The following is a 25,023-nucleotide window of genomic DNA, read 5'->3' on the forward strand; positions in this document are numbered from 1 at the left end:
AGATCACCTCAATGAAAGATAACAGCCCTAACCACTACACCACATGGGATCATCATAAATCGTAGAACTTTATCCCTTGCGCTGGTGGAAAATTTACAACTGATCCCCTGATGTATAAAGACATCGATTTAAAAAAGTTTCAGACAGCTATAAGTATAGACTTTGAACAAAAATTAACTAATTACTCTTTTTTTTTAAATTGAAAGCATCTTTTTAACAATCAGAAATAACTTAGCATGCGTTTTTGTTTGCTCTAAATAGTAAATAGTTTGCTAACAAAAGGGAAACAAAGCATTCATATAAAATTAATTTATTCAAGATATGTCTTTTACAAACATACAAGTAAGAATGTTTTGTTATTATAGTATTTAGCATATAGGCAATAATTTTAATTTTACAAAAAAAAAAAAAAAACACACATTAAATATTAGTCTGAACACTGGTTTTTATAAATATTTACATTTTAGCTAAGGCCAGAGCAGCTTTAAACAAAAATTCAAATCAAAATATTAAACACTATGCACTAATTTGCAAAAGGAAAAGAAAAAAAAATATGTATATAAATTGTTATGAAACAATCACAGTAACAGTCCAGTAGCTCTTAGGAGTTTAAATAAATATCTGTGAAAACATTTTTCGTTGCGTAACTTAAGATTGATTGCACTGAATGGCTTGGGAAATATCAGCATCTTCTTCTTGATTATCAGAATCAGAAGAATTTGAATTGCTACTTGCTTCGGCACCTTGGTTCTCAAGCCATATAGTCTGAAATACAGAAATATATTGAGGGAGAATGCATGACAAAAAACACTTTAAAAACAACGCATGCTCGGTCATTAGCATGTTCAATACTAAGTACAAACAATATTTTCAAATAATGATCAAAAATATGTAAATGCACTAAAGGAACTTCCATAAATTGGTTGTCAACCTTTAGGTATTAATTTTCACTTTAAATTTTTTGATAACAACTACAAATCATATGCTTCATGCTCAACTTAATGCAAAATTTTGATTTGTGCATTACAGTATAACCTTAATTTAACGGTTGTCAAGGGACTGGAAAAAGTTATCACTAAATCGAGGAGCATAGACGCTTATACAGTCAAAACTGGACCAATGGAATGTATCATTAACTCGAGGAAATCGTTAAATCGAAGATATAGTGTAGTTACATCAATAATATTCTTGAAGGCAAATATTTTCATTAAGAATAATCCAATTTTGACAGGAGAGGACTGAAATTGTTCATTTAGAATCTCACATTAACACAATTAGAGGAAAATGTTTCAGTATGGCATGCAACTGTGTTTAGGCTGAAAGTTTGATGCCTTGTTTTAGGCAATCAAGATTCCTTATTGATTTCTTTGCTGACTTCTATTTGACCTTTCAGTCATTGTGATTAGTTGATAAAGAGTAATGTGATACATTGCTTTAAGTGGCAAGTAGACCTCAGGTCTGCTGTTGTCCTTTAGCCATGATTTCCAAGTCATTCATGTGCTTTTTTATTGAAAAATTTTTGCAGATTATAAATCTTTTCGCATCGTGTTGATACCTTTTTTCCTTACTGTTTTATTTATTTTTTTGCAGACCATAAATCTTTTTTTTTTCACATTTTTTTTTTTTTGCAAACTTAATTTACAAGTTTTTTTTTTTATATATATATACAGGTGAATGAAAACTGCTATTTCATACTACTCACTAACAATCTCTGTCTCTCTATTTTTTTCTTTTTCCCAAACAATTAATCTTTTGCATATTTTTTTTTTTCATTTTTCAAATTTTATTAAATAGGCGCTTTGTTCAAATTTAAACGTTTGAAAAAAGTGCTATTTTTTTCCTACTCATTAATGACTTTCTTTATCTATTTATTAATTTTTAAGTAAATGTAGTACAACTATATGTTTCATTTAATATTGCAATTGAGCACATTTCTTAACTGTATAGGCATTTTTTGATGAACTTTAGTATTAATTATAAAGTTGAAATCAGGCGTAGTAAAATGTGAAAACAGATTATCAAAAGACTTTTGAATGCACTGTAAAATTTGCTGACTGAATTTCACACATGGAAGAACTTCAAAGTGATTGTATATGATACAACAGAAGTAAGTCTAGATGAGTGAATGGAATTGATCACCAATTAAGAACTTAAATGGTTATACGACATTTCATGACATTTTTCATAACTCTAGAAAGTTAACATATCCAATGTAGCTATACTACAGACAAATATCCATACTAAATTATGGTTGAAAATACTGTAAAACTGCATTAAAATGCAAAACAGATAAATATTGAATTTTGTTTCAACTAATGCTTTTTGATTGTGGTCAGTGGCGTAGCTAGACCCGACTTTCGGGGGGGGGGGGGGTTACTTCTTTTTTATATATATATATATATATATATATATATATATATATATATATATATATATATATATATATATATATATATATATATACACACATATATATATATATATATATATATATATATATACATATATATATACATATATATATATATATATATATATGTATATATATACATATATATATATATATATATATATATATACATATATATATATATATATACATATATACATATATATATATATATATATACACGATATATATATATATATATATACACGATATATATATATATATATATATATATATATATATATATATATAATCGCTTGGAATTTTTTCCTTTTCTTCTTTTTTTTTCTTTCTCATCTCTCTTTTTTTTCTCTTTTTTTTTTGAGACTAACGTTTCGGGGGGGGGGGGGTTTGTCCCCAAACCCCCCCCCCTTAGCTACGCCCCTGATTGTGGTAAATGAGCTAAGAATTTTTATCATCACTATTGTGGAACATTTTCTATGAAATTCACAAAATAATTGTCATTTTCCAATTCTGTATTAAAAAGATCATTGATTTATTTTTACTACACAGGCTTTTTTTGTCATAGCTAGAGATGAAAAATTTCCAGAAATTTTGAAGTGATGGAAAAAAACGGCTCTTTACATTTTTTTTTCTGAAAAATTTTTTAAAAATGGAAAAATTGATTTTTTATACATAAAAATAGGATTTCTTATTAGCTCAGTGTGTTCTGGGAACATATAAAGGGTTAAGCATTCAAAAATATATGCAATCCAAACATCTTCTTTTTCTGCTAGACAGAAGTACACATAAAGGTAAGTTTAGTTAGAAAAAAAAAACTTTTTGTTTTATGACTGAGAACTTTCTTGGTCAAACACTAGAAATAAGTCAAGTTGTCATTCAACCAATAATATTGGGTAAGGTGGACCAATCATAACAATTACATTTTTTTTTTTAGATTGCCTTTGAAACTTGAAATAATAATTGTAATTTTTGACTTTCAAACATGACTGATATTGTTTAAAAAAAAATAAGCATGATTTCTCTTCCTTACTGTCTGAAAATGAAAGCTATTGAGTTTTGATTTTTTCCAATCAAGTCTAAGTCCAAATCAAAACTAAAGTAAACTTTGTGTAATTTACTGAATATAACAAAACTAAATTGGTTTTTCTTTTTCTTTCCAACAGAAACCCCAAACCAAAACTGCATAATGGTTTCTAAAGCTGAACCAAAACTTAAACTGGGGTTTCAGTTTATTCATACGGTCGTGCTAACCACAATAGTAAAAGTAGTCATACCTGCACTTTTGAACACAACTGAGTTATTATAACCAAGTTTTTCTCTATTTCGTATTTTACTTCATTCATAAAATGTTTCAGGGTCATTTGATCAGGAACTATTTTGTTATAAAATTTGGAGATAAAAAAAGACATCTGAATCAAATGTATGGAAAAACCAAACTTCAAAACACAATATCTCAGCTTGAGCTCAACTGCAGATTCCACTTTTGCACGTAGCACGGCAGTATGCAGGGTGCAGCAAAAAAAAAAAAAAAACCTTGGACAAAGATTGCATCATTGAATGAAATTAAAGAATTTCCTTTTAATGAGTATCATTTTTTTTTGTCTCTCACTTTATTAGAAAATAATTTACAATATATCCACTAGTTTATGAATTGATTTTTGATTTTCTTACAATTTAAAGCTACCTGCTATTTTAAAGTTTTTTCACCAAATAGAACAACAGTTCGTTTGCTTGTTGTGCCTCAGCAAACAGTATTTGATGTAGTATGCTGCTTCAAGTGGCTTGGAAATTATAGTTGATGTCTGGAAAGTGTACAAAAATGAACAGTAACATTTCAGTTAATCGTCAGGTCATCCAAAAGTGAGTTCAAAGAAAAAAATTCTTGGGTTTCCACTAGAGAAGTTGTTCGTAAGATGGGGGAAATTTGACCGATAAGGGAGACTAAAGGCAAAAACAGCTCAAACAGAAGTTTTACGAGTTCCAAAAAGCTAACGCAATCGTGTGACTCCAAAGATGCCAGAAACATTTGAGACGGGCCGCAAGTCCACCCTGAAAGAGGTACCTTTTACTGATTTACCGTCCAACCAGTTCATACTTACAGCTCTTACTTTGATTCTTTAATAAGATTTCAAATTCAGCCTAATAAGTCTATTCGACTAACTTAAAGTTTTGTGAGAAATTATTGACAAAATTTTGCTTGATTAATAGAAATGTATGCGGTGCATGCGCTGCACATCTGCTAGTATCAGCCCTGCAAGTGAAAAAAAAAACTCTGGTTTTTTGTGGATGAGGGCCATAAAATGAATCAAAAAGTGTACCAGGAGGACATTTTAGAAGCTGTTGTACTTCTGTGGACCTAAGAGCACTTCAGCATAGCAATGTAGAATAGACATTTCAATTTGACTCCACACCAGTTTATACGGCCAAAAAGTGGTGCAAGAGGCGCATTGTTTTTGACGGTGAGGTTCCAACTGGCCCAAACTGTCAAACACATCAAGATAAGCTTGTCACGTGGCGAACACCTCCCTCCTAATAAAGAGATCTGAAAGTCTGAGCCACTCCATCGCCATCTTTTCCCACTGTCTAAAATAAACTGTTTTAGCGATCCCTAAATATCGATAAATGCCAATACATGGTGGAAGGATTGCTTGCCATGGAGGTAGGAATACAAGAGGGAACATGCTGTGTTATCTACTCCTATTGTCGAGGGGTGGTGAGAAAGGGGGAAAAGACTCTTAGTACTATGGCGAAAATTTCGCATGTTTTACTTTTCTCGCTCAAATTGATAATGAAAGTATTTATTGCCTACATAGGAAACAAAAAAAAAAAAAAAAAATGCACAACACAATTATATTTTAAGCTTAAAATTTCCAAACTATAAACTAATTACATAATTAATGTCTTAAGGGAATTAAAATATATTTTAGTGACAAATGAATGATCAACTGATTCTAAATGCTATTTTTTTTTCAATAAAACATAATGATTTTCCCATAGAGAAGTTTACAAAATTATCGAAATTATTAAAACTTTGCAGTCTATGTCCAGATTATAAAATTAGATTACAGCACAATGAAAAAAAAGCAGCTAGAAATCAACAAGGATAAATAAAGGAAAAACATAAATGAAAAACTTATTTTGATAAAGTTACCAGAATGAGGATAAAAATAAAATAAAACTAACAAACTTTAGATTAGTTTTTAAAAAAGCAATCCCGTGTAAATAAATGTTAAATAGTATAAAATTCTAAACAACTTCTTGAAAACCTATACATCCAGTTCTTTGAATTTTGATGATTCATTCTTTCTTTCTTTATTATTATTATTATTTTAGAGATGCACGGAATACTTGGTATTCGGTATACTGTATATCGGCCGGCAGACAAACCAATTATTTATTTTGGCAGAGTAGGGGAATGTCTGGCAAAGTGAAATGGTTAAGCTGACTGAGCTTTTTCAAAATGAACAAATTGGAAATTTGTTTTGAAAACTACAGTACATGAAAGAACATTGTATTTTATAATAAAACGTGCATTGAAATAGTATTTTTCATTTTCGGCGGTGAATTTTCACTTAAAAAAAAAAAAGTGGAAAAATTTCGCTTTATTTTTGCATGGGGCAAAGTGAAAAATGAAATAAGTTTGAAATAAAATATTTTCTATTCGATTATAAGAAATATTTTTGATCAAAGGAATCAGTAAATAAAAGGTTGAATGAATAAATGAAAAGATGCTGAAAGAAATAAACGAATAATTAATTAAAGAAATTAATTAATGTTTGGGGACAAATAAACGAGTGAGTAAAACAGTGAATGAATAAGAAAATAAGTGTATAAATGAGTAAATAATTGAATTACTAAATTAAGGTATGTTAATAAAGTAATTAATAAAATGCGTAAAAGATTTAATAAATGATTGAATAATTAAACGAAATTAATTTTTCACTTTTCCCGTATGTACTTGTCTGACTGTGCAAAATAATTAAAATATTAATGGGCTTAATATTAACTAAATAAATGTTGTATCGAATATTAGGTCTCAATTAATATTTCAAATGTTAATTACAAGAATTTTATCATTTAATAATACCTAGAATAATTTTCGACTTACAATAAAATATTACAATATGAGAATCTTTTTTCGAAAATTGCTTGTGTTATCACATTCTATCATTGTCAGAGTTATTTTTTTCTTCGCTAGAATAGGCTACATTTTTTACTACATACTTAAAATATTACTAGATAGGTAGCGCTAACAGCAAAGTAAATATTTCACTATTTCACTTTGCCCCGCTTATTCACTTTGTCGCATATTCCCCATCTTCAACATTCAGCAACTGCATAGTGAACCAATTGAAAACTTCGAAAATTCCCAAAGAAACATTTTTTATGCAATGAATGAAAGTATCAGTATAATACCATGTCACAATATTAATAAAAGTTTTTACTTATTATTTTTTTCTCATTTAAATTTAAATCTTGTTGCTTTTCAATGTTTATTAAATCTTCTGACACATTACATTAGTTTTACTATTCTAAACAAATATGACACTATAAATAGAAAAAAAATCCAAAATGTTAATTAGTAATAAATGTAAAAAATATTAATTTATTGCTAGTTTACATTAACTGCTACTTTTTTTTTTTACTTAAAATCATGAATGTAATGTAAAATGTCCAGCTAATTTTTTTTTTTTTTAAGCACTTGGATTTTAAATTTTGTAGCATTTTAATTTCTAATTTTTACACCTTATGAAATATTCAATATTGATTAAAAACACAACCTAAGTTTAATTTGAACTTAATAACAAAAAATGAAAGCATGTGACAATGTTTCAAACTTCATTTCACAATTTTATGGATGGAATTGTTTATAAGTTATCGATGAGTAGCAGCAAATCACCTCAATAAATTCTAATTTGTAATGATATTTTAAGCAACTGAGGTTTGTATTTGTGAGTAAGATAAATGCAGAATTATTTATGACACAATATGTTTCCTTCACATTTTGTGTACGACTTTCTCCAGACGTACATGTACCCTGCCTCTCCCCAGAATATAGTGCCCTATTTTCGTTGAAATTTTATAGATGAAGTATAATTTTATAGATGAAGTAAATTATGGGGGAAATTTTCCAAGAAAAAAGTATTTATTGTTTTTATAAATTCTGAAATTAACTTAAGGAGTCACCCACCAGATGGATGTCACCCGGGGCTGACCACCCCTCCTCAAGAAATGTTTTTTGACTTAGAAAAAAGGTTTTTTTTTTTCTCTCAAGTACAGTTTCAAAAATTGAAAGCAAACGATTTGATCAACATCTATATGTTATACATTAAAGGAGAGCAAATTTATTCTTTTCAATTATTTTAAAGCATGGGATCTTAAAGTATTCTTACTTATAAAATCCAAACTATTGGAAAACTTGATATTCAAGTTTAGTTTCTAACGTTGTATGCATCTTAGGTTAGCAATGAAATACAACGCTAAATTTTCATAAAAAGGAATTAGTATTTCAATCAATGTTTTGAGATTTTCCTACTTCTCATTAGTTGGAGTGGATTGAAAAATAAATAAATAAATAGATTTAAAAAAAAAAAACTAGGAGTCGGAGTCGGCCATTTTCCCTCCGACTCCGCAGCCCTGGTTCAAACGAACCTTTTGAAAGCGATTTGTCAAAAATCGCTTTTGAAAAATGCAATTAATAACAGATTTTTTTTTTAAATACAGTGCAGAACCTTTTATCCGGGAACCAAAAAACCGGGAAACCAGAAAACCGGCAACTGTTTGCAGATTTTCCCGCCATTTTTAAAAAATATGCATTTTTGGCAATTTTTGAAAAAAAAGATTTTTTTTTTTGAAATACCTAAAAGAATATGAACTGTTTCTTAAAAAATACCATATTACTCACGCAAAATTTCCGAAATATTTTCTTGAATTAAGAAGTACACTCTTAAGTCGGAAGTTTTCGTGTTTTATTCTAACTGAAAACTAAAGAAATGAATATTGTCGAATTCTAATGCAATATTTTATTGAATGGCCTTTAAAATTAAAGCCGTTTAGAGCATCAGTGATGTAGCGAAATTGCGGGAAACGCCGAAAACCAGATTCGCGAATTTTCCGGATAGTTAATGGTGGAATCTAGAAATCGTTAAACGCATGACTGTAATAATACTGCAATCTAATTCCCATTGATATTGCAAAAAGCAATAGTTATCAGTAACCGCCGTGTAATCACAAACACAAAATCTTTATAAAAAATTTAGAAACAAAACGCGTTCATGAAAACAAATTTTTTCATACAGAATAGAAGGAAATTCGCACATTTCCATTCAAAAACTTGTTTCTAGCCCTTCCCTTCATTTTTTTTTTTTCGTTTTAAAACATCGAAAAGTTTTTTTTTTTTTTTTTCAGATTGAATGTGAGGGTCTCAGGTCTTATGAATAACTTGAAGTTTTCTTGTGTTTAAATTATTCTTTCACTAGTAGTTTTTAATATTTTGATAGTATTTATAAGCATTTCTAAACTGTTTTCTTCTTATTTTAATATGTATTACTATTTATTATAGTAATTTAAGTTTTATAAACAATCGGCCAACAGAGATTTTTAGCGATTCAGAAAACCGGGAAATTCAGATATCCGGGATATCGATGGTTCCGAACTTCCCGGATAATTGGTTCTCTACTGTACTAAGAACTTTTCATAATGCACTCAAAAGGACAAAATAACTTTTCCGGGTCAGAAAAGACAATTTAAGTATCCATGTAGTTTTCAATTATTCCAAGAAAAAGGCTTCACAAACGAAGAAAAGTACGGCTCAAGTCATGTAGAGTGTTTTATCATTATCTAGCTTTCAATCATAAATTTAAGGGCTGAAACATGCATATTTTTCTTAATGGGAAAGTTTGATTTGAAATGACTTGAGCACACTTTTCTTCGTTAGTGAAGTCTTTTTCTTGAAATAATTGAAAACTACAGGAACACTTTGTCCTTTCTTATATAATTGCCTTTCTGAACCAAAAAAGTTTTTTTGTCCTTTTGAGTGCATCATGTGAAGTGCTTAGTATTTTTCAAAAAAAATCCGTTATTTTGAAGATTTTCATTTTTAAGCAAAATTTTTATTAAGCGCTAAGTTGTACCTTAAGATTAAACAAATCATTTAGTGAAATTCCGAAGCCTCGAAGTTCGCTGAGATATAAGCAAAAGAATGGTTCACAACATACGTTTTGTGATAAAGAATCTAATATCTCTTTACTTAGCCCTGTTATCGATTATTGGCATGGATGAGGATAAAAACCCTAAAAAAGCAACAACAGTGAATAAATTTCATTCTTGCTCCATTGAAGCCTTGATTCATTAACAATACTGTTGCAAGGCAACAAAATTTGTAAGAATGGGGTTTTACATTCAAACATTTAATGGGGAAATTGCATGAAGTTTGCTGTTTTCCATCCTAATTTTCCATCCTAACCGAAAAAATAATTTTATTTTAGAATTTTAATTTTTCAGCATTTAGCTGTACCATTAAATTAAGCAAATCATTAAAATCCCAAAATCCGTAAGTGGTTTAATTGCTGAGATATAAGCGAAAGCAGGCCTCAGATTTTTCCGTGACAACCAGGCCAAGTAATAAAAGTGCTTAATAAAAATGAGGGTTATTTATCCAATTTTCAATTTAAATACGCTGGAATTGGTTACTCGAAATTTGATGATGTTGCTAAAAAAATAAGTTTTAACATACTTTTTTGTGTATTTCCTGAAAATAATTGAACTCAGCGAGCATGACCAGTTTTAGTTTTTAGTATGGCCCTGGCCCATAACTCAGGGGCGTGCGCAGGGCGGGGGGGGGGGGGACTCGAGATTTTTAAAAGGGGGTTGAAATATATTTAGCACCGTAGGAGTTAACAATATGGAGGGGCGACCATAAAAGTCATGTGCGACGGACCCAAAAATTTCTGTGTATGCCTCAACCATTACTAAGCTAGCTGGAGTGACCATAACTGGTCAAACCAGTGCATTTCAATTTATGTCAGAAAAATGTATGAATCGTTGTTGAAAATAATGAAAATTTCGCAGCTATAAGAGTGCAAAGTTCTAACACCTTGAGAATTAGTTTTTACCAAGAACCAGAACTGTAACATCACAGTTCAAAAATAATCTAAGTAAAAAAAAAACCCTAAACCATGCCCATTAGTTAGTCATTTAATGTAACGCAATTCTCCTGATTTTTTCATTTTAATTTGTCTATTATATGCTAGCAATGACCTCTCCGGAAGTGGAAGCTGAAGCGGCTTTGATGTGTGGGAGAGAGAGAGTGCTTTGTTTGAAAAAAGTTACTATATGTTTGAAAAAAAAAAATGGCATTTGAACCCATGCACTCCACCAATTTTTGTTCTTGTGCTAAAATATAAATAAAATTATTGAGGTTCATACAACGTAAGTGCGGCTTACTAAACACTTGTGCTTATAAATTAATACGAGTTGTAAACTTCTGTCTGCACATTCTACAAAAAGTACAATAAAATTTTTTTAAGATCATTTTTTTCTTTTTACTGAATTTTTAAAAAAAGTCAAACGCAAATGAGAGATTTTTGCAGGGGTGTCCATCTCTAAACGCACAAGTATTCTTTACTACATTCAAAAGTGAATATTTTGATCCGATCGGCCAATAATACTGAACTTTATTTGGAACTTAGAAGCATATGAGATGAGAAACGCAGTTTTCGAGATGAAAATATATTGTTGGTTAGTTATTGTAAGTTAGTTGGCAAAGTCGTCAAATACGACCCCCCCCCTCCTCCCCCGCTGAATTTTGCTTAAATGCACAACTGATTATGTGAAAAATACTAATTATCAATTGTTACAAACTAATTATCACTTATTATAACTGTTATTCAGAAAAATTTAGAGAAAATAGCTTCCAAGTTTCTGATCAATCATTCAATGAACGCTAAAATTAGCTATTTTAAAAAAGCGATTATTTGCTCTTTTTTAATAAAATATTATTAATCGGTTTTAATAAAGTAGATTATTATTTAAATAAGCATTTGATTTTTTTAGTTTGAACAAATAATTAATCAAGTCATTGTACTTAATTTTTCAGTTGAAAATAATCTATAAACGTTTATTATTTTCCTTAGAATTAATTAATATTTTACTACTAGGGTGTTTTTTAAATTAATTGGAGACGCCGCACAGTGGGGCAGCCTAATGTTAATTTTGGACATTGGGCGGAAAATTAAACCATTTAGTTTCGCATTTTTACTGTTGTATTGATAAACTAAGAACATGTTCCCACTAATCTTACTAGTTTTTAACATTATTACCCGAAGATAATTCCTTGAATTCGAAGAATTAACTAGCTACTTCGCTAAAAGACAATTTAGTAAACAGTAGATAACTTGTTTAAGAACTGTTCAAATTTAATAGTGTGATGTGCTGGGCTTTATGCACTCGTAATAAATAAGAAAAACACCCAAAAACGTTTCTTAGAAAATACGAAAATTTTGGAGATAATTTTCAAAGTATTTTGAATGTATTTTTGAATTACGAAAATCGCTAACAAACGCTAACAAAACTATTATATCCCAAGCATTGTAGAGAGTTTCAGCTTTCATAATCCGGTTTCAGTTTTTGCCTAAACTTGCCTATTCAAAAGATATTGAAAATTAATGATAAGTAAATATTTTACTACGGGGACAATGAAACGAATACGAAATGAACGTTGCACGAAACGTATTATTTACGTTGGTTTTTTCACTTTAGTCAAGTAAACATGTTTACAGTTTTCAGTTTGCTTACTTTTTATTGCAAATTATTTCAATTAAATACTTCGAGGAATCAGTTTCATTGTGTCATTTGTAGACTGTGGGACAACTCAACAATCATATGAGATGCTAAGAAGCATGGTTTCGTTTGCTTATTTCGGGGACTACAAAAATTGGTACTATTTTGAGTTATAAGTGACAGCAGACGAAAAAGACACAATAACCTCCCAAAAATACTTCTCATAAATTGTATGTACACAATAACAAACACATCACAAAATGAGTAAAAATGAAAACAAGGAGCAGGCATATTTTGAAAAAATCAAAATATTATACAGGTACATCAAGAAAAGTGTTTTTCTTCAAAAAGCAAACGTTTGTCTTTAATAAACATTTAATTTCTTTTATTACATTCTATATTAGGAGAACTTACAGCAAGCTATTTACTTTTTAGAGCATTAAAAGTTATTTACTTTTGATTTTAGTCCAGCAAGTTGTCTAACAAACAAAAGTAAACACTTTTTAATTTAAATATCCATTTAATACTTCACCAGATTTATCCAAAATAAATTCTGAAGGAATTATCATGCCTAAAAATTTCATCTTTTATTCTGAAGTATCATCGTCAGAATCCTCGAGTTAAGCTATCCAATATCCGAAAGTAATCAGTGACGCTTTGGATTTTTTATCGTGTATGCCAAGTTGTAAAAAGTCATTAAAAATAATTTAAAATATCGTCTGTTATTAAACAGCCATAAACGAAAAAAATAGAACATTGTGATAAAAAATGAATTTAACTTTAATTTTTAATCTATTGTCTGCTCATGTTTCATTTAATGATATTTTCTAAATAGGTCTTGGCATTAGTTAGAGTTGTTGTTTATGTTCTAAAGATTTCGCTTATCAATTATTGCTATTCGGAGATCTATAAATACGTTTTTTGTGCAGTCTAAAGTTTTGTACTTAACAATGTAATTCAACGATGACTCTAGTGTATACGAATTCTAGCGTACGCTCGCTTTGGTAAGCAAATTTGAATGATATCGGTGCTTGACCCCATAGACTTGCTGGTGAAAGATGAGTTTCAAAACTAACCGTGACCTTTTTAATTTTTTAAAGACAAATTCTATTCCTTTTACCGATTACGACCTGGCTCTGGAAAAATGGATTGACACACTTGGTTCTGAGATTACAAATATGACAAAGACGAAATTAAGAGGCAAACCATAAGTATTTTCGATCGTATAGGGAATTGCATTCAAGGAAAACGTCCAGAATAGATAACAATAGAGACGTTTTTAATAATTTATTAATCAATTCTGATCCTCTTATCTCAAATTTGAGTCCAAAGATTTGCAGTTTGCACCACGAAATGTCACAACAAGTGAAGAATTTGCTTGAAGATGATGGAATGGAAATTGGCTAAAATACTGTTACATATTTCTTTAAAAATTGTTTTTAAATGTTAATTAAATATTTTATTTTAAACTAATGACTTAGTATTTGATTATCTTTACATTTTAAATAACAAAATATTATCACATTTTTAAGTAGAAATTGGTTTTACTGAAATGTCCAAGCTCTCCGTACACTTGCCCCACTGTGCGCCGGTTTCCCCTGGAAGTGGATGCATGAGCCGAATATTATTTCCTGTCTGCTACCCTGACGATTGCTCTCAATGAACTTTCCCATTTTGCATAGGCACGTGCAACCAGTTTCACCACGTGGAACTTTTCAAAAGCCCCCCCCCTCCCACCAAATCCCGAATGGTGCTAGCCCAGTTGCTCTCTTATCTACCACTTTGAACTTTTCAATGGCAACCCACGCTCTGAACCCTGAATGGTGCTAAAAATTATGCCAAGATAAGGTGCCAGATTTTTAAGCTTAGTAGTTTCTGAGTACCTAAGCCCCTCCCTTCAAACCCTACGCAGAGTTGGAAGACACCTGATTGGTCAATTGTGTTTCCGGTCAGTTGGGCAGAGCCCCCCATGGAGAAATTTTTGAACCAAATGGTAAAACACCGTTTTTGACATGATATCATCTTTAGAGTGGACGCTCTACTCGCTAGACCTCAATGCCCTTTATTACACTGTGTGGCCTGTTTTAGAATCAAAGGTCTACTCTAAACTACACATAAGTTTGGACTCTCTAAACCCAATGCTTTTCGGGAATAGGATTGATTAAAGGACTTGCGGCCCTTGAATGAAAAGCACCTCTGTATTAATTCAAAAGGCGGCCAGTTTGAAACCAATTAATTTATTGATTGCTAAAGGTCTTCTCATATTATTATTTTTGTGATTTGTTAATTTATTTATTTTTAATAAAGTTACAAGAAAAAATTGCTAGCCAGTTTTTTTTTTCTCTCTCGCTGCCGCATTCTGTACATTTGGTTTGAACTGTCAGCAAAATCATAGTTCTGTGATAAAAGTTATGAAGTTTTATGAAGAAGGAAAATAAATTCTTCACTAAGGATATTGGTTTACTTTTTTTTTTTGCAAAAAGTATTAAATGTTTTTTGATCTATATGCAAATTACATTATCATACAACAACTTGCATTATCAAAGTTGGACAGTATTTAACATACAAGGAGGAGGGGGGAGGAAATTGCATCAGAATTTAAGTATGAGAAATTTCTAATCTTTTTTTGTTGAAAGTTTCAACTAAAACTTCCTGAAAAGTTGAAAATAAGAATTTTTCAATTTTTCCGAAGCAGAAATAAACCTCTTCGGAAAAAAAAAACGGTTTTTTTCTGAAATTTTCCGTTTTTTCCGATTGTTTTCATCTGTAGTCATAACTCAAATGCACATGTATATATTTAAAAATAAATAATTATATAAAGGAAATAAAATGCTCAAAACAAAAGAAATAATGATTGAATTACTCTTCGACGAGGTCTTCCTAAATACTGCATCAGAAACCAAACAGTTTGGTCGACAAATTCATCAGGGCAATCTCTACGCCTATCTTCATCTCTTTCTTTCATGTTTGCAATCAAATGCTATAAAGAATAAAATTATTGTCACATTACGTCTGAAAGAAAATAAACACACACAAACTTTAATGAAAAGTTTTTAAAAAGGTAAAATAAGTTTTCCATTTTTTCAACCCTAATCAAAGAGGCAGCCAATGAAGGGATCACTAGGGTTTGATAGCCCTGAGAAATATTTATTGTGAAAATTTTATTGCAAAAAAAGTTTATTGAATAAGTTACAGAGTTGCAATTAATACAGTCGACTCCCGCTACAATGTGATTCGACTTACGCCAAATGGCTGTAACGCAATTTTTTCACCAGAAAATAATTTCAGACCTAACGCAAATTCTTCGACCGCAACATGAAAGTTTTCAGAAGGGAATCGCGGTGTGAAAGTATTGGCTTTGTTATTGGCTACTACTTTTTTTTGTGAATGGACCTTCATCATCACTTTGACAGCTGAAGTACCAACACCATTCTAGTACGAACATAGCTTTGTTTGTGTATACAAATAACTATACTGCCGTGCTAAGCACAAAAGTGGTATCTGCACAATTCATCGAGATTGAGTTACAGTCACTAGTGGTCCTTTGTCATATATTTCACCTAAATACTGCGTTTTACGGTCATTTGTCAATGGGAAATATTTTTTAAAAATTTCTGAAAAATTTTGCATCCGAATCAAATACATGGAGACACACAACTTTAAACGGTTATTTCTCCTTTTGAACTCAGCTGCAGATACCACTTTTGTGCTTAGTACGGCAGTATACTCCACACTTACCTTTTTTTCATTCTAAATGCAAAAGTGATGAAATATATTGCCACCTAAGAGCACTATTCCATCTAAAGTGTGTGAAGACAGAAAGAAAAAGAAACTTTCTGACAATTAAAGAAAAGCTAAAGGTTCTCAATGTGCTTGAACAAATAAAAAATGCGCCGAAGGTAGCACGACAATTAAGTGCGAGTGAATCTCCTATACGTACAATTAAAAGTCAAGAAAAAGAAATCGGTAAAAGTTCACCAAGTAGTGTCTAAACAAAATTATGAAAATGGAAGCTGCTCTTGTATTGAGAATTGAAGAAACCAGGAAGAGGGGTGTTGCCATAGATGGAAACTTGATAAAATAACTAGCGAAGTAACGGCATAAAAAATTCATTTATAATAACAATTTTACCACACAGTATCATCTTCAACATCTTCATTTTTTAAACTTACAAATATTATTACTGAATCTGCTGCACAGTATTATTATAATACATCATTTTTTTTAATACATACTGTATGCACTGTACTGGTTTATTTTATGTTTTATCTTTCCCGTTGATAGCTGCTTTTGTGCATTGTAACAGTAATTCATGTTGATTAAAACAGCTTTTTAAGAAATACAAATAAAAATTCAGTTCTTTATATAAGAAACGGTAATGCATGGTTAAGAAATGGTTTAAAACAGTTTGAGATAGTGCTAACAAGTGTCTAAAATAATCAGGTATGTTTATAAAATAATTTACACATACCCTTTTCCACAGAGCGAAATTTCGACTCACGCGAGGGGTTTTGGAACGCATCCCTAGCGTAAGTCGGGATTCGACTATATTCTAAAGTTTTAAGAGATTGTGCTTTCCAAAACAATAAGTTATATACAAAATATTTTTTATTCCCTAAAAAATATGAAAAACCAAAATTAAGTCATATGACTGGAACGAGAGTTATTCCTCAGACCAATTACCTGCATACTTTATCAACATGAGTCCAACTAGTCATTTTCAAACATTTTATAATTTCGTAAAAAACATTAAAATAATTTATCTTTAAACTCATTGCATACCATGTATTTCTAATGTTAACCAATTCATTTATTCATTTACTTTGTAAAGTAATTTGATAAATAGCTAATATATAAAGATATGCTTCCTTTAAAGAATGCAGAAAAACTGCACAAAAAATATATTTCTTTGGCTTGCAGGTCAAAGCACATAATTTTAAAGCATTTCTGCAATTTTGCTGTTGGCTTTACACCTTACCATAAAAATGGGTGACTATGGTACAGTTTTAGTACATTTCTGACTGTAATTACTCAACATTCATTCCAAAAAAAAATGAAGTTGCGTTGATATTATAGTTTAGGACCTGGGCTTTTCATTCCGACCCTGAAATAATTTGAAACTTTACCCACACCACCTCCAGAGCAGTTTTTCTTTGTACTATTCTCACCCTCTCATTGTGGGTGAGAATGGTACAGCACATGTTTCAATGTTTTCATATAGGTTTTGGTGGTTTGTACCATATTCTACCTCTCTTATATTTAAGTAGAAAAAATGTTACGAAAGTACGAAATTGTGATTCCTACTGCACTAAAAGTTCCCCCAACATGAATTTTCAAGCTACCTACAAACAAGTAGCACCAGTTGCTCCCAACATATAAATTCACAATCACCAGGTTATTCATCAAGCGGGCTGTTTTGACAGTGATAACAACTCTCATCACCAGAGAAGGTTGCACAATAGTTCCTATTGAAACTGAGATAGCCCAGAATGCACTACGAACACTTATTACGTCAAAACTGAGGTTTGTATCAATCTCATCCTCCAAACCATTCTCACCCACTTTTACGGTATTTATCATTCAGTTAATAGAAGAAATAAAGAGCCCACTGGACTAAAATTGAAAGTTTTTTTTTTTATTTTTTACAAGCACTGAGTTTTTATAAATCCTGCTTTTTTCCCCCTAAAAAATAAAAACAGCTCTAAACACAGTCATCTGCAAATTTGAAGAATAAAATATATGGAATTCTGATATTTATCAGAAAAAAATACATGAATGATTCAAGAATTATTTTTGACAACCTTAAACTTTCTGATAAAATAACTGATAGCTTGTTGAAATGCTAAAATTTGTAAAACATGAAGAATGAAAGCAATGCGTTTAAAATTTTCTCAAATAGTGTTAACAGAGGCTGGTATTTTTTATCACAAGTAAAAATCTTGTGATATGATTTGTTACTTATTGTTAAAAACATGTACGTCAAACTCCATAATTGGATCGAAAAAGTATGACATGTAACTGCCGTAGGACTCGAAATATCTGAATAAATTGGCACTGGACCCATTCGCATAATCAAAAATTTCAATACTTTGATATTGAGAGAGGAAAAAGCACAGATAATCTGTTGCAGCGTATAAACTACATCTCATTAAGTTTACTTTTTTAGCAGATAATCCACGAATAATGTGCAGGAAATTCTGGTACTCAGTTTTGCAAAGCAAAAATTACATATCCATTTATTCACTTTTCCCTAAACTTTTGTTATTTTTTCGAAAGTCTCCATTACCCAGATTTTTCTCTGACTTACCAGTTCTGTTGTCTCCCTGAACAAATTCCCCATTCAAAAAAGAAAAAAAAGGTCACTAGTTCAGGATAAAACTTTTTCTCATGGGCATTCCTTTACTTTGCCCCAGATCTTTAAAAAAAGGCAGAACACATCTTGATAAAAAATATTCTTTTAGTGAAAAATGTCTTTCAAAAGAATTCCGCAGAAAAGTGCTAAGTTTTACAGCATGATCTTTCCACACAATCAGGGGCAGATCCAGAAATTTTTCAAAGGGGGGGGGGGGCAAGTTTCAATGGCCAACTATACCTCCAATGCAAAAATTATTAATTAAGCAGGGGTGTCTCTCCTCCAAGGGTGATGTCCACTCCCCTCTTCCAAATGGGAGAAAAACCCTTTCCCTCCCCCCCCCCTCCTGACCTTTTTAATGGTACAACCTGCGCCATGGATCATATTCTCTCAAATTTTCATCAAAACTCGTCCATTTCTTAAAGCAAACAGGCTGGTTACATTACCCTAAGCTGTGAAACATATGATATTACAGCTATAAAGTAGTTAGAAAAAGGTTAATATTAATTCCATGCACTTTTTTTCGGATTCAAAAAATTGAAGTTTTATAATAGTTGTAAAAAAAATCTTGTCACATAGGGGTCAGCTGACCCTTTGACCCTCCCCTAAATCCGCCCTTGCACACAATTCCAGCAGACAAGGAGAGTAAATATTTCAGTGCTATGCTGCCATGAATTTCGCAAAAGAACATTTCCCCTAGTGATCAAGTGTTGATAAACTTTGAGTAAACAAGGAGGGCAAAGTGAAAGGAGTGTACCTTCATTCACTACCTTAATTTCATATTTTTTTAAATGATAATTGCAATACATTACTTACAAAATTTCTTTGAATAAATTTTGTTTGCCGTGCTATTTTTGCCGTTGCTTTTTCCATGCTATTCTTGTGAAATCAAGCCTTTTGATCATGTGTTTCTTTCTTATTTACAGGAAAGTAAGCTTTAAAAAGGGGGGAAAAAACGGAATGGAAACGTATGCCCAATGGATACCACCTAATACACCTAAAATGTACACAACACAACAACCAAGAAATTGACTGAAAGACAAAGAAATTTCTTTGAATGATAATTTTAAAACTGTACATTATTAATTTGCATTACAAAATTTACAAAATTTGTTACAATTTAAATGTGCTTGTTTAAAACTAAGTCCATCTCCCCCTCCAAAATGGACAACAATGCCACTCTGGACAAGTACATATGAGATAGTGAGAAGCAAAGGGATGAACGTGTTCAATTTCAAGTTATGAGTAGAACACTTTTAAAATTGCGGTCCTTGGAAAGCTAATTTTTTTTCTAAATCATGCTGTATAACAGCGCTTATCATAGCTATTAGTACTATCTCCTGCTCCAAGACAGAAAAAAGGTTCACCTACCATTTATACCAGGGTTGGGTTTTGGACTGTCCAAAACTGGTTTAGGACAGGACAGGTGGTTTTTACCGTCCTAAACTGTCTAAAACTGCCCAAAAGTATCCGAAACTGTCTTAAACTGTTCAAAAGTATGCTAAAGCTTAAGGGGTGTAATCTAATCAATTCCTATTTACTGCAATGTTCTTAATATGCATGAATATAGATATTAATGAGGTTGAGGTTTAATTAATGTGTATTTGATAATATTTTTCTCCAAAATGTTAATTTAAAATATCTTTAAAAAAAATTGCCAATAACTTTAATACATAAAAACTTTCTTACGTAACAGCTGGCAGAGTTATGAAAGGAAATTCACAATACTACCAAGACGACTAATTTTATTTCCATTTATAACTCAAAGGAGTGAATGTGCAATATTTAGGTGCAAAAAAAAAAAAAAAAAGCTTAACTTTTCTTTAGTGATTTGTGCAAATAAGTTTTAAATGATATTTTAACGAAAAATATTTTTTAGGTAAAAGAACGAGAAATTGATGATGAAACACTTATATTTCAAAACATGTGCCATGTTTTTAAATTTCGTAGTTTTAATATAATACATTCAGTAACTACAAAAAAATTGTAATTTATTGCATTTAAGTCATTTATTGCACTATATTTTGAACACTTTTTTTTGCATACATGCATAAATGTTGAAAAATTTGGTTTATGGAAGAACAAAAAACCTCTCATGGATACGAATTGAAATTTTCAATGAAGAATTTTAATTTCAACATAACTTGTAAATTAAAATCAGCTGTTTAAATAAGTTACATACATATTTATGCTTAATTTTCACATTGAATGAATATATTAAATAGTCAAAAAATATGTAGATAACTGACTATTTTGTTCAGTTTTTGATATTTTCTCACAAAATATAGTTTCTCAAAAAGTAGTTTTGAACACTTTCAAACACAAGGATTTTTTAATAAGACGGTAAAAACCTTGCCAACCCTGCTTTCATTTGCACAAATGCATAAACGTTATCGAAATTTGGTTACTATTATCAAATAAATAAAAATAAACTCAAGCATACAAATTGAGATTTTAGTCAAGAATTCAATTTCTATGTAACTAGATTAAAATCAGTTGCATAAATAAGTTGAATGTTCACATTGAATAAATGTTCAATATAAAAGATTACTTTGATAAATTTTATTCTGCTTTTGATGCTTTCTCACAAAACACAATTTTTCTTAAAATATAGTTTTGGACACTTTCGGACAGTTTTGGACACAAGGGTTTTGGACAGGACAGTAAAAACCAGGGTTTTTACCGTGATTTTTACCATAATGTCCAAAACCTTGCCAACCCTGATTTATACTGGTTATCTCTATATTTTTAATTTTGGCACTTAAATTCCTTTGCTTCTCACTGCCTCATATTTAAAATACAAAATCAATAAGATATGGAAATATGGTAAAAATAAGTACTAAACATATACATACATTTTTAAGACTATTAAGATTAGGAGGCTTTTCACAAGAAGGAACCCAGATTTTTATATCATCATCCAAACCACTTGATGCCAAAACTGGCATGATTGGATTTGGCTCTAAGCAATTTACCTGAAATATTTCAAAGTTACATGGTGATGTAAGTTGCAGCAAATACAATACAATCAAGAAATCTAAAAACGATCTTACCACTCCATTTTCATCTGCATACATAAACTGCACAACATGCTCGGATTGCTTCTCCCAAAAAAAATATATATCCGCAATCACTGCCACTAACAATAAATTCACTTTTTGGACCAAAATAATTCACACCTTTCACTAAAAAAATAAATGGAAAAGAGCAATGTGACATACATGAACACTATCAATGTGCTTAAAAGTTAAGTTTCCATAGAAAGCATGTTACAAAAAATACTGTATATTTTTTAAATGCATCAATACAGAGCAAATCATGTTATTATGCGGCAATCAAAGACTTTTTATTTGCAAGAAAAATTAATGTTCAATATTTTCCATTTAAAATTAAGTGAAATAGGGAAGATGTTTCAGTGCTACTACTGAAATATTGTATAATTTTCAGTTCTAAAAGAGACGTAAAACCTAAAATTCAATTTGTTTAAAAATTGAATAACTTGCAGAATGCTGTGTGTGCAAAGATTTAAAAAAAATAACAAACTTATATGAATTACATGAGATTTCTTGACATGATAAAACAGAGCAACAGTTATTTTGATACGATGGTAACTGGAACTAATGACCTATGAATTTGGTGCACTGAATTCAAATATGAGTTTTCACATAGGAGCTTGAATTTTTAAAAATAAGGTTTAAGTGAAATATACGAGACACAGATTTAAGTTAAATTCATAGATCAAACAAACCACAAAACATGGAATTTTTATTAATACTATATTATACAAGTATTCAGAGCCTGATTAGAGAACAAGCCAACTAAGCCATAGGTTTGGGTCTCTAACTTTTAGGGGTAAGCCGGCAAAATAGCTAAAATTGCTTAGTCTATTGTTTAAGAAAAATAAAAAACATAAATTGTTTTCCTTTATTTCCCTCTTTTCTGTGTACTTAAGGGGTGGGATGCTTGGCACCCTAAGAAATATTTTGAATGAGCGGTTGAGCACCTTAACAGCCTTGAAATCGGCATTGTTGGTTCTAAAGGAATGTTTATGTTAAAAAGGTTCGACTATAATCCCCCCCCCCCCGCCCGAAAATGCCCTAGTCCTACCACTCCATCAGGGGTGCAAGAAGACTCTAGTAAAATGTTCTGAAGACAGAGTTAAATTTTCGGAAACTCAACAACCCCCTCCCTTTCCCGGAAATACTCTTCAAATATGCATACAAAAATCATTGAAATCAATATATAAATTTCAAAAAAATTCAATTTTTTTTTTTATATTTTGGTTTACAAACACCCCTGCACTTAATATTGGGGGGGGGGAGGGGAGCAACACAATGTCTGCTGGACCCTGCAAATATTAATATATAAAAAATCTAATTCGTTGAGGAGAAGCAAATGTATGCAAGGCAAGAACTCAGAAATCGACAGATCTCGGAAGAAAAGAGACAGATATTGGAACTAGACTAGAGAATTGGTTGGACTAGAGAAAAGCTACAAGGACTTAGATTTTGGGCCGTATTTCCATCTCCGCTTTGGAGATATGGATCCTCTTTCTCTATTTTGATTTTTTAAACTGGCCTGCAATACTAAACGCCAACTGAGGCTATCTTTGAAATGTCTCTGTAAGTCTTTGGCGTATATTTGAAAAGTGTAGCGGGTATTTGAATTTGAAGTAGCTAAAATGTATAAGCTGAAAACTCACTACGTACAAAATAGAATTGATTTTTATTTGAGTTCTAAAATATTGCACACATTATACTTGACAAAAAGGTTAGGAATAAACTTAAAGCGATAGCAAGCAACTCGCTTGCGTGTCGCGACAAGGATTTATATCTTCTACGTGATGCATATCACGTGATGCCAAATTTACATAATCTGGCGTTGCCACATACTCCCCCTGCAGTACGAAAGGCATCATAATTGAAAGCGGACTACAGGACGAGAGATTCTTCCAGATTTTGTGACAGTATTTTTTAACGGTTCTGAACTTGAAAGCTCAGAATCAAAACAGGGTTCATACACTTTTGGTTAAAAAAAGTTCCCTGACTTTTCCAGGTTTTCCAGGTTGTTTTTTAGAAAATCCCAGGTTACTCGCTTCATTCAAAATTTAAGTTTAAATAGTAATATTTTCAAAATAATTAAAATTGTTTAAAGTAGCGATGCAGAACTGAAACTTCTCCCCTTAGATTTAAAAAAAAAAAAACTTGTTTTTTTTTTTCGTTTGTTTTCTCTGTCAAAATTTTAAGTTTTTTTTAAACATTTTGTTCAAAATTGTTTTAATTTGTTTACTATTTGTTGAAAACAGAGTACTTTCAACTTATTTTAGCGTTTCTTTGATGTCACGCGTAATATTATAGCGTTTTGCTGTAGTCCTGCAGCAACCTTTTAGCATCCGCTTTTGGTTTACAATACTTTTTATTTTCTTATAAGTAGGTTACACGAAACATATTGAGCAAAATGCAATGCTAAATTTCAGTATAAAAATGATTAACTTGTTGCATCAATCGGCATACCATGTAATGCATAGTAACAAAAATCAACATCCGCCAATCATAGGCTAATGCCAATAATCTTTTTTTTTTTTTTTTTCACATATTAAAGGACGCTTACATTAAAATTTCAAACTTTCTTTTATAGAAAGTAATAGTCAATTTTCAAAAATTCACAACTTTTTGCACATTTAATGTTATTTTCAATATTACACATTGATATAAACGTCCAATTCTGTTTCTGGAAGTTTAAGTCTACTTCCATTGTGCAAACGATCAAATATGGCGACAATGTGAAAAATTTAAAATAATAAGTAGATTTTTGGATTTGTAGTATAAAAGTAGTAATAAATAATTAATAATCCTTAAAAAACTACAATAAAAGCAAAATAGTCAGTATTTAGCATATAAGAGTCTAAATCAATTAAAACAAAAAAAAATGTTATGAAGATTAAATTTTGCATTTTTCCAGAAAATAATTACAAATTATCCGGAAAAAAGGGCACAATTTGTGTTGTTTTCAATAGTTTGCATTGCAATTAACATCCAATGCCGTTTTCGGGAACTTAGGCACTTGAAAAAGTCTTGTGTACTTCCATCTTGGGAATGACCAAATATGGCGGCTATGCCCAGAAATAAGAAATAACTTTTTTTTAATTTGTTGCATGAAGACAATTAAAAAATAATAAATCTTCATGATAATACAATTCATTGAAAAGTTTTTATCACATTTGCGTCCGAGGCAGTGAGGATAAGATTAAGTTTTAAGAACAAAATTTTTCATTTCTCAAGAAAATTATTTCAAATAATAATAGAAAAACAATTTGCAGGCCATTTTTTGTTGTTTTCATCAGTTTTCAATTAAAGAAAACATCCAATTCTGCTTTGTTTTTAGAAACTTAGGCATTTTTGGATCGTATCTACTTCCATCTTGTGAATGACCAAAGATGGCGACTACGTTTCACACGTAGCTAAAATGATTTTCCGAT

At 30.8% G+C, this 25,023-nt stretch overlaps 1 protein-coding gene across 1 annotated transcript in view; it reads right to left on the reverse strand.

Annotated features, from left to right (window-relative positions):
* Positions 1 to 356: 356 nt before the first annotated feature.
* LOC129232075 (DDB1- and CUL4-associated factor 8-like) overlaps positions 357 to 25,023 on the reverse strand; it is a 56,140-nt gene continuing 31,473 nt past the window's right edge. Inside the window, 5 exon segments of the mRNA XM_054866311.1 lie at positions 357 to 765; positions 15,057 to 15,173; positions 21,401 to 21,520; positions 21,599 to 21,661; positions 21,663 to 21,730. Of these exon segments, the coding sequence (XP_054722286.1) occupies positions 649 to 765; positions 15,057 to 15,173; positions 21,401 to 21,520; positions 21,599 to 21,661; positions 21,663 to 21,730 (485 nt within the window). The 3' untranslated portion in view covers positions 357 to 648.

The sequence above is a fragment of the Uloborus diversus genome, unplaced genomic scaffold (genome assembly GCF_026930045.1).
Source record: "Uloborus diversus isolate 005 unplaced genomic scaffold, Udiv.v.3.1 scaffold_1042, whole genome shotgun sequence".
In the NCBI taxonomy this organism is placed as follows: domain Eukaryota; kingdom Metazoa; phylum Arthropoda; class Arachnida; order Araneae; family Uloboridae; genus Uloborus; species Uloborus diversus.